We start from the raw sequence: 10,635 nt of genomic DNA, 5'->3' as shown, positions 1-10,635 counted from the left end.
GCCAAGGACTGAAGTGTCCCAGACGAGCAGGTTCACCCTGGGTGTTGGAGTTCGGATGCCAAAGGAGAGGCTAGATCCACTCGGGATCAGCTGCCAGGGGCAGCCCGGTCTGCGGAGACAAATCCCTGTGCAGCTTAATCTGGCTGAGCAAGGATCTAAGGATGCTGCAGTGCCATGCACACGTGTTCTCTGATGACGTCAGCGATGACGTTTCTCTACGTCACTGCATGACCTGGCCGCTCGGTCACTCTGGTGGGAACGAACCCCGCTGGGTTCTCCCCGCACGCTACAAACCCCGGCCCCGGTACCCCCGGCCCGGCCCCGGCGCCGCGGCTGCCCCGCACGTCATCCCGGTGCCGCCGTGACGTCACGCCAATAACACGGGGCACGGCGTGACGTCACTCACCGGGCGGTGCTCCCGCCTCCTCCCTCGGTCCCTTAGGCCCCGCCCCCGCCAGAGAGGCCACGCCCTCTCTCCGCTGATTGGTGCTCGCGCCTCTGTCCCCGCCCCCCGCCCCACCTTGCCCTGCGCCGCGTCACCGGATTGGCCCCGCCCCGCGCGCCACCATCTCCAATTGGAGGACGGGGGTGTTGAGCGACAGCGCTGTCGCCCAGTAAGAGAGGCCAGGGCTCCTCCCCGCGCGGGCGGCGGTGCTCGCTGTGTGAGGGGCCGGGGCCGCGCGTCCCCCGCCCCGCCGCGGCACCGCCGCGACCCCGCGCCGAGGGCTCCGGGCGCCTCCTGCCGCCCCCGGCCCCGCGCAGCCCTCTCCGAGCGGCGCGGGGCGATCGCGACCCCTCCCCGGGCAGGGCCTGCGGGCCGCGCCCCGCCGCCCCCACCCCTCCCCCGGCCGGCCGCTCCCTCCCTCCGCCGAGACGGAGCGGGTAATGGGCGGTCCCGGCCCGTAGCCCCCGGCTGCGGCTGCTCCTCCTCCCGGTCGCAGCGTCTCGGCGGCCTCCGCCCGATGCTGGCGGAGCTCGGGGTCTCGGCGGCGGCGTTGTGAGCGCTCCGGCCGGGCCGCCGCCGCCATGTCCGGCGTGGTGCGTACCCTGAGCCGCTGCCTGCTGCCGGCCGAGGCCGCGGGCCGCGCCGGGGAGCAGCCGCGGAGGGACGGCAAGGAGCGGAGCCGCGATGCGGAGCGGGAGGCGCGGCGGCGCAGCCGGGAGATCGACGCGATGCTGGCCCGGGAGCGGCGCGCCGTGCGCCGCCTCGTCAAGATCCTGCTGCTGGGCGCCGGCGAGAGCGGCAAGTCCACCTTCCTCAAGCAGATGCGGATCATCCACGGCCGCGAGTTCGACCAGAAAGCGCTGCTGGAGTTCCGGGCCACCATCTACGAGAACATCCTCAAGGTGAGGGGCGGCGGAGGGGGGATGGAGGCCGGCGCCGGCACATCCCGCAGCGCCGGGAGCTTGGGCCGTGCCCCGAGCCGCCGTCGGAAAAGGATGTGAGCGCTCGGCCGGGGCGGCGGCTGCGCCCCCCGCCTGCCCCGCCGCGGCTCTCGGTGCTCCCTCCTCCCGGGAAGGGGTCTCGGTGCAGGTGTTTCGGAGGGCGGGGACCTTTGTGCTGCGGGGGGCCGGGGGATGTGGGCTCCGGCGTTACCCGGCTGAAAGCTTCCAGGAAAAAGGCTCAAAGAAAATTTCCCTGCAAAGGGGATTGAGAAAAGCTTTGTGGAAACGCAGAGGAAAGAGGATATAGGTGTGGCCTGCCTTCTGGAAAAAACATTATGAGAGCATCCTCGAAGTCGGAATTGGAGAAACTTCAAGATTTGAAGAAATTAGGAGGAATTTCTCTACTTTTGCAAAGTGTCCCCAGTCTGCGTACCTCGAGATGGGACAAGAAAGGGGTCCTTGTACGGATGCTGTGGCTGCAAGTGGTTGTTCCTTGGTACATTTTCAGAAATGGGGGAGTGGAGGCCCGCGGAGTTGGGCAGTGTGGGCCGTTATCAAACCTAGAGCTGAAAGGGAAATAACTTTGGTTTGGTGCCTTTGCAGGAAAGTTTTTGTTCAGTGTGTGTGCCGGCTTTATAGTGCTGGCAGTGTATTTCTGTATTGACTGGAGAATATAAAACCTGCTGGGAGAGCCTTTGGTCTACAGACCCATATTTCCCAAATTAGGGAAGATCAACCTTGGCAAATACTGTTTCTTTCAGGGTTACAAGCTTTGATGTCCTGTGCAGGTAGAAGTGATCACATTTCAGAAAATACCTGAAGATACGTGAAAAGCTCACTCAGGAGTGTCTCTCTCTTCATCTTCATAATCTTTCCCTAAAAGAAATGCTGCTTTCCTGCCTATATTTTTCTGTAGGACTGTCTCCATTCTTTTGCGGGCATGGATTTGTGAGGTTATGTGAGATTTCATACAAAGTTAAAGGAAAGGGAACTGTGCAAGTTAAAGATAACGAGTTACTTTTGAGTTTCCAGATTTGTGTTTAAATAGAAGCTTTATGTGCACTTAATAAGTGCATGCATACAATGACTCTTGTTTCTAAGAATGCTGCTAGTCCATAAAGGGCTTTCACTTCTGTTAATGAACAGGAAAATTGTTGTCTAATTTTCTTTTCCTTTTTTTTTTTTGTCCATTTTCAGGCTGGAGCCCATTAACTGCATGAAAGTTGAAATTCAGAAACTTCTCTCTGATTGTAGCTATGTGAGCAAAGAGAGTGTTACAATTTTTTTAAATCTATATGCCTAGAAATAAGGAGTCTTATTTTAGGTCTTAATGCTTATTGTGGTCCTGCCTGTGATTTATTTTTTACTGCTACTAGTTTCAAGTAGTAGAAAAAGCTTTTAGGGAAGCAGTTTGTGAAAATGGAAAAATCTGAGACTCCTTCCTTTTTAAGTTGTCTAAGCAGTAGCAGTTATGGTAAAATGATGTAATATTTTATGTATGCAGAAGGTGTAGAGCTTTCAGCAGTAGAACTTAGTGTGCTTTGGAAAGGAAAGTGTCTCCTTCTTGTAGTAGGGGAGGCAGAGTCACACACTTGAAACACTTGTTTGCTGGATGGCTCTGGGCAGATTTGCAGAATTCAAAGTAGAATCTGGGTCCTCGAGGTAGCAGTCAGGTGTTCTGATAGTTAACAGCACTTCTTGGACTATGTCAGTTGAATCTTTTAAACTCTTTTAATCCTGAAAATAAAATTTGGAAGTAATTTTAAAGTGAGTTAATATGGTTCAGCGGATCGATTGCTCTTTTGGCCTTGTAGATGGTAATTTGGGAGTGTTAAGGTTAGGTTAGGGCTCTCCTCTTGGTACATGTCAGACTCTTCCTTCCCTTGCTTTTCCAGATGACACAGGTGGCTCTTGCATATAAGAATACAGTTTACACTCCCCCCATAAATTTTTGGGGAATAGCTTGGGAATAGTAACTGTGGAGAAAGCAGGCAGAAGGAGGGAGAACAAACAAAGGGAACTAGAAGAGTTTTCTGGTGGGAAGGCAGTAGATGTTTTGTTTGCATTTTTGCTCATCGGGAAGAAACCTGATAACACCTTGATATTCTGCCATACTCATCAGGAAGAAATCAAATACCAAGACAGAATAACGGCTTTCAAAACAGAGTGATGTTGTCAGTGCATTTATTTTAGGGTAATTGTGTAATACTCGCTTGCATTAAACTTTGTTCTGTGGATAAACATCTAGTATTTAAAGTAAACTTATTTAGCTTCTTTGACAAAATAAATTGTCAAGTGCACGTGATTGCTGCTCTTTCTGTAACAGTGTTTAGACTACAGGTTCTTTTTACTTTTTCAGGAAGTTCCATGATCACCCACTAAGACTTAACGAAGCCAAGATCACCATGTGTTTAGCTGACAGTAAAAGATCTCGGATGAATTTTTATCATACCGTATGTGGACAAAGTGAAGTGGAAATGATCCTATCAAGTAGCATATAAATCTGTGTGACATTGTCAAGTACAGCTGCAGCAACCTTAGCCCCTTTTTCCACACAGTCCTCAGCATGATCAAACAATGGTCCTGCTAAGCTTCTGCAACACTGAGATCTGAGTTAGAAATGCAGTGTAAATCTCTGAGATTAAATGGTAAATTTTCACTTTCCAGCCATGACTAAACTCTGAAGGAGGAGCATTCCTACTCTCTTCAACAGTGCTGGATATTTCTAAAATGCTTATTGCAGTAGTGTTTAGGCAACTGTACAGCTTATGGAGAATGAAGAAACTGATTCAGAGAACACAATGTGAAACCTCTTTGAAAATAACAGTGCTGAGTGTAATTTGACATTAGTGTCAGCTTCCACTTTATTTTGAGTTTTCACCTTGCTTTTCTGATATCATCTTAATGCTGCGTTCTTTGCTTACCCTGTTCTCTCTGGTTCTCATCTCCCATTTTGGGGAAACCCTAGTTAGAAACAAAATGCTGAAGTAAAATAAACCTATGATACAGAATTTACTTTTCCATTTAGTACAGGTGATGGTTCAGGGCCTTGCTAGCTTTTTCTGGCATTTGTGGGATGGTATTCAAATACAGGAGTTTTGCTTTGGTTTAAGGTAAATAGTCATCGGTTAACTCGGGTTTTGCTTGTTAATCAAGGCTAAGTTTCAAAGTAACTTTTTGGAACTTTTGATGATGGAAGTGAAAAGCAGTAGTGTTAATGTCCTGGTATGAGTACACAGGCTTCAGGACTTCAGCACACCCACCTGGAAAAGGAAAGTGCCTAGGACAGGGCTGTCTGGCTGCTGAGGCGTGAATTTTAAGGTGACTCCTGGCTATGCAGAGAAACTTGGAAAACTTTCATGTACCTTAAATTTCAAATCTTAGCAGTGTGTGGTGGTATTACATGAGTATTTTGATGCTTTTCAACTGTGGCTACAGGAGTCTTTTGATACCTTCCATCCAAAACAGATGGGTTGGCCTTGCTACTCTACTTGGTTCCTTTGATAAAAGTTAAAGAGCTCAGACACTCAACGAGTCACAACTCTGATGTTCCTTGTCTAAATGTATTTTTGTTTCAAGTATGTGAATATCATGCTGCTTAAAAAAAACCTGGTTTAGTTGCATAAGAAAATAATTAAAGCAATCTACAAGCACCAGAGTGGTACTTGCACCAGCTTGTTTAGGAGATTTCGATCTGAAGAGAGAAAAAGTTCAGCTTTTAAAAGCCTGAAGTATAATCTGTTGAGCTCTTTTGGTAATGTTAGTTTTCTTGTTGAGAATGGAAAGACCAGCTCAAGGTTTCAATACATCCATGAGTGTTTTCTTGTTGTTTGTGGCTTGAGCTGTAGTGATTGACTGTGGAATTGAAAAGCCTGGAATTGCAGAGGGAAGGACTGCAGAGGAAGTTATGTGTAATTTCATTTCTGAGCTCTGAGTGGGGAAAAAACAAGGAAAGATTCTGAACATGAAAGATCTTTCAGGAACAGTCCTTTGGGACTTTTGAGTGCAGCTGCAATACATGAGGGGATACCTGAGAGCATTTCTCCTTGATAGCAGGAATATAAGTGGCAGTAAAGCAAAGTAAGTGGCTTGTGCTGAACGCAGTTTTAAGAATAACTTTAGACTTCTGCAATTAATACTAAATCTGGACTGTTGCTGGGACTCTGTGTACCTTGAATTTACTTAAGTTGTGTTTATGGTGGCTGAAGTAAGGTGGTTGTACCTCCTGTCGCCAACAAACAAACCAAGAAAACTCTTTTGCAGCCTTCAGGTTTCAGCCAGGTACAGATGCAAACTCTGGGATATGGAAACAGATTATTCCTCAGTTTGTTTGGGAGCTACACTTGAAAGTGACCAAGTTACTGCTCATTTATAATGTAAGCATATTTCTTCCAGTAGCCTAAAAACTCAGGGGGAATACATCATGTAAAACCCAGTTACTCTTAAAATTACCTTTACTCCACACTTCCCTGGGTTTACATGCAAATGAATTTGGAAGCCCATTAGGAGGTGATGATGGTGACACTCCATTTGTTACTTCAGAGCTGTGATCCAGCTGTTTGAGTAGTTGGTCTCAGGACAGTGTCAATCTCCTTTCTGCTGGAACAGCCTCTTCTCAGAGGAATGGCAGGGAGAGTGTAGGAACTGTGGTTAATTAGAACCTTTTCCTTTAAATTTAATATAGAAGTGCTAAAGTTCTGTAATAGAACAGCTTTTTAATTCTGATTATCTCTGCTCTGAGCTTATTCTATTAAGAAAAATAATATTCACTAAATTATGTAGAAAAGACAAAAACCCCTGATGAGTCTTGTTGATCTTGTTGTTCTGGGTTCATTTAATCAATGCACCTCTTACTAACTTCTAGTTAGTATTTTCTATATCTTAAATGTAAATTCTATCAACTCTGGTGGTCCCATTGCATTTGGGGTGTCTCTTGGTTGGGCTAGGAGACAGCAGTCTCTCTTCATTATGGCAGATACTGGAAGAGGAGTAATGATCAGTAGCAAATGATTACTATTCATAGTTGTTCCAAAATGGAGCTCACAATGCTCTTGAGATGTAGTCATTAGTATTGCAGAACATGACTTAGTCCCTGGAGACTGCAGGCACATACTTTGATGTCTTCCAGACAAAAGTTTAGTCGCTGGAGTGACTAAATTTGGGAGGTTACATTATATTCACTTGGTTGACTATACATGTATTTTTCTAATTAGTTTGGAAACAGTGTTGGCAAAAAAATTAGCAAATTGTGCTGTTAAAAATGTTTGCAGGAAAACTTCGGAGCAAGCCCTAGTGCACATTGTCTGAAAAAGTAAGTTCAGTGCAAATTCCAACATGGAAAAAGCTGAAAAAAATTGGAGGCTGCAGAGTTTCCAAATGAGTTTCCACCACTTGCCTGGGATTTTTCAGCCTAGTGAAGGTTGGGAGCTGGTCTCACCCTGGCACTGAAAGCCCTGTCTGAACACGTGTGCTGGGTACTGAATCCATGAGGGCAGCATGGCAGGGATACGTTTGGAACTGCAGATGCTACTTGTTCTCTCTTAGAAAGCATGAACTGACTATGTGCTGATATTGGTGTGATGGTCTCAGGGCAAGCAGAAAGCTGGTCATACAAGTCTGAAAGCATTAACTGGGAACTTTTTGTGAGGTCCTGCACCAGTCGTCATCTCTGAGGTCATCCTCTGTCTACTCTGTGCTGAGTTACAAGTAAAGTTTGCACTGAGTATTTTCCTTCTGCTGCATTTATCGTCATTTTGCTGGGTTCAGTCAAAGACAAGGACTCTTTTCAGAGTTTCCAGACAAGCAGACATCGCTGCTGCTCCCAATCCAGAGACTCAGTGGCTAATCCAAATGTTTTTTAATATTTGTGTTCCTGTGGACGAGGTAAATGACACTTCACCTTTGTTCTCATTTTTTATTTGTATGTTGGGCTGGAAGGTAGGTCATCTTTGCTGTTTGCCCTGCTCTCACCTGGGTGGTACTGGAATATGAGTGGTGAGAGGACATGCATAACTGGGGAGCCTTTTCGTTGTCTAACTGGGCCAACTGGTGCTGTTCCCACCCCTACCCTTGTGTCTCACCTCACAGCAAACTAATACAGGCAATGGAAATCACTTTTTATATAAATGACCAGGTTTTTAGTGATGTTTGCTCACTGGGTTGTGGGCTCAGGCAAATGACAAACTTATCAGGACAGGGTGGAACTCCACTGCCAGGAAAGATGTCCCTTTTGATGGTACCTTGTAGTTTGACTGTTCTGCAGTGTGAAACCTTATCCTGAATAACATTGGGTTCTCTACTACTGCTTGGCTGTAATGCTCCAAGGACATAGATCAAAGAAAAACTCTTTTAATGCTTTTATGATGGTGTGCTGTAAAAATCTGATTGTCGTGCTATCACTCTGTTTGTAGTAGGTCACCTTCTCTGCAGTGTTCCAGATGGCAATTTACAAACAGTGCATATGATTATATTTGCTAACTTTATTTTTAAAAATTGTGCAGCTGGACCTGTGTTCCTGTGGCTGCATCACCTTGTACTGTTCCTCTGGCTCCAAGGAGTATCTGCAGGTTGAGGTGGGAGCAATCCTGTTGGCAGTAGCTCAGATTTATATTGGTCTCTGTGAGATGAGATCCCCAGACTTTTGCCAGTTCCTTGTCAACAACAGGAAAAGCACTCAGTAGGAAACAAGTTTGAATCTCCCTGTGCCTGCAGTGTTCCTGTTGCTTTGCAGCCATAGGAGAAGACAGCAGTGCCTGTTAGCTGTGACCTGGAGTCCCCCAGGCAGTACTCAGCAGGGATCAGCACTTCTCTCAGGACAATAAGGTCCATAACTGTTACGTAGATGCTGGAGATTTTGGGGGTTGCTGTGAGGTTAAACAGTGTATTAATGGTCAAAGTGTAAAAAGTAGCTGCTGTAGTATTTCATGTGTAACAGTTACTGCTGGGTCTGTGATCTCAGACCCAGTAGCAGTTCCCTAAAATTATTTTGAGAAAATGCACTGTAGGAGACTCTTCTATTTGTATACAAACTCTGAGCAGGTTTGCGTCTTCTCTCTGGACACTGACTGGAATAATCAGTTTTTTTGATCACTTGACTGCTGGTGTGTGCATGGAAGAACCTGGCTTTGCCTGTGAGTGAGTGCCCCCCAGACGTGTTGTGCCAATTCTGTGTATGGTGCTTAACTGAGGGGTGTTCACTTGGCCTCTGTGTTGGTCCATCTGGTCAAAGGTGTGAGGTTTTAAGGATGATGAATCCAAGTATTGGAGTATGTGAATAATTTAAAAAGTGAATGTTGTGTTTTATGAAGCGGTGTAAGTACAGATACAAGATGTGCTTAAATCATGCTGCTCTTTAGATACTGCAACACTTCTTTTCCTGTATGGGCAAATATCTCTGGCTTCGATTGACATTAGCTCGTGATAACCTTTCTAATAATTCCTACAAATTCATTTAATTATTATTTAAAAATACAAGAGAACCTGGATTTTTTTCAAAGCTAGGATGCTTTCAAGAGTAAAGGAGAAAAATTATATTTGAGCCGGTCCCAGTAATGAGCATTTGTGTAAATGCTCCTAAAGCCTTTCTACTGCTGGTGAGTAGCAAACATGCTCCAAACAGCTGTGTTGTGTCAGGCCAAGGAGCTCGGGCTTTGTCTATGACATGAAAAAACAACCCACAACCAAAAACGGGTACGAGCACAAGGCAATGTAATCCTTTGGTGTGCTCTTCCAGTTATTGGCAGCCTTTGGTTTTGGAAATTTCTTGAGCCAGGATTTGCATCTGGAATGTAATCGAATAGTCCTCTTTGGACTTTCCTTCTACCTATTTGTCTTCATGGCTTTTTGAGTCCATTTTTGCTTTTGGCCAACATCCTGTGTAAATGCATTTGTCTGGCCGGAGCTGTGTAGGTTTCTAGTTCAAATTGCTGTTTGATAAATCATATTTGTCTAGCAAGGGGAAGGAGAAAAACAGTCTTTGTCTATTTCCTTTCTGCAAGTGGTTTGTAATTTCTGTAAGTTTCTTGTATACTGTGCCTTAATTATCTTTTTTTGAATCTGTGGATTTCTAGATTTAATGTTTTCTTCTGTGTAAGATGCAATACTTCATGAAGTAGATCACATCACACTCTTGTTACATCTTTTTCTTCTACCCTGATTCCATTCAGGCTTTGTGCATGCCAGGGATTTATGCAGTGACTTGAATATATTAAAAATTATTAGGAAAGGAATGGAACAGAGAATTTCCTATTTTCTCCTCCCTAGCTGGTGCTTCCATTATGCTGCTGGTTTGCTATTTTCTAATGCCTGACACTATCCTTATCTGTGAGTTCTAATTCTATCCATCTGTGCTTATTCTGGGTCCTGCAGCATAAAAGCTTTAAATTAGTTGAAGTGTTCAGAAGTTTATTCCACATCTAAAGTTGTTGCTTCATTTTTTTTCTATATTCCAAATTTGAAAACAGAATGGTAATTGATGGTGTTCAGCCTTATGAATGAAAGAGTGAATTGACATTTTCTATAGTAGCAGAAAATGAGAAAAACTGTCAGGAAAGGGGTAGGAAAAGTGTCTTGCTGGTGTTTCCAGTGAGAGGAAACCTTTCCTATGGTAGCTTGCTCTGCAGATTAATGAGGCAAGGATTATCAAATGCTCGATGTGGTTGCAAAATACAGTGTTACCAGTAAGTCTGAGATGCGAGAATAGCAGTACATAGGATCTAAATTTAGTGATTTCTCTGTTTCTCCTCATCTTTCTGACATCTGTTTGTAGCATTTATGGAACTGTTTTGTGGAGATGGAGAAATGTTAAGTTTAGATTCACTTTCTTGAGGATTTTGCTGAGTCACACTTCTAACTGCTAAGAGTTGGGAGGAAGAAACATTGACTATTTTACTCATTATGTAAAGCTTTTATTCCTGATGTGTTTTAGAGACACATCTTGAAGCAGATGTGTTCTAAAAAATTTGAGAGGTGCTGTTCTGTGGGTGTGCATAGGACAGGATTCCTGCTAACCTCTATCCTGTTTTTTTATTTTCTTCATTCAGTGTGTGTCTGTTTGTCAGTGCTGATGCTGATGTCCTACTACTGAATCACTTTGTCCCAGATCAGGCTCCACATGTGACTTGGTGGCAACACCTCTGTCTCTAGAGCACTGAGAGGAAGGTGCTGATGCCACGTGCTCCCCATGGGTGACCTTACAGTAGTTAATGCATTCCCACAGGGTCTGTGGGACCTAAGTTTAGTTCCTTCTCT

General features: G+C 45.3%; 1 protein-coding gene across 1 annotated transcript in view; it reads left to right on the top strand.

The window, feature by feature from the left end:
- Window positions 1–828: 828 nt before the first annotated feature.
- The window catches only part of GNA12 (G protein subunit alpha 12), a 41,412-nt gene continuing 31,605 nt past the window's right edge, over window positions 829–10,635 (top strand). Inside the window, exon 1 of the mRNA XM_032125709.1 lies at window positions 829–1,347. Within this exon, the coding sequence (XP_031981600.1) occupies window positions 1,027–1,347 (321 nt within the window). The 5' untranslated portion in view covers window positions 829–1,026. The remainder of the gene's footprint in view (window positions 1,348–10,635) is intronic.

This window comes from Corvus moneduloides, chromosome 16 (genome assembly GCF_009650955.1).
Source record: "Corvus moneduloides isolate bCorMon1 chromosome 16, bCorMon1.pri, whole genome shotgun sequence".
In the NCBI taxonomy this organism is placed as follows: Eukaryota; Metazoa; Chordata; class Aves; order Passeriformes; family Corvidae; genus Corvus; species Corvus moneduloides.
This window is presented reverse-complemented; position numbering and strand designations above follow the sequence as displayed.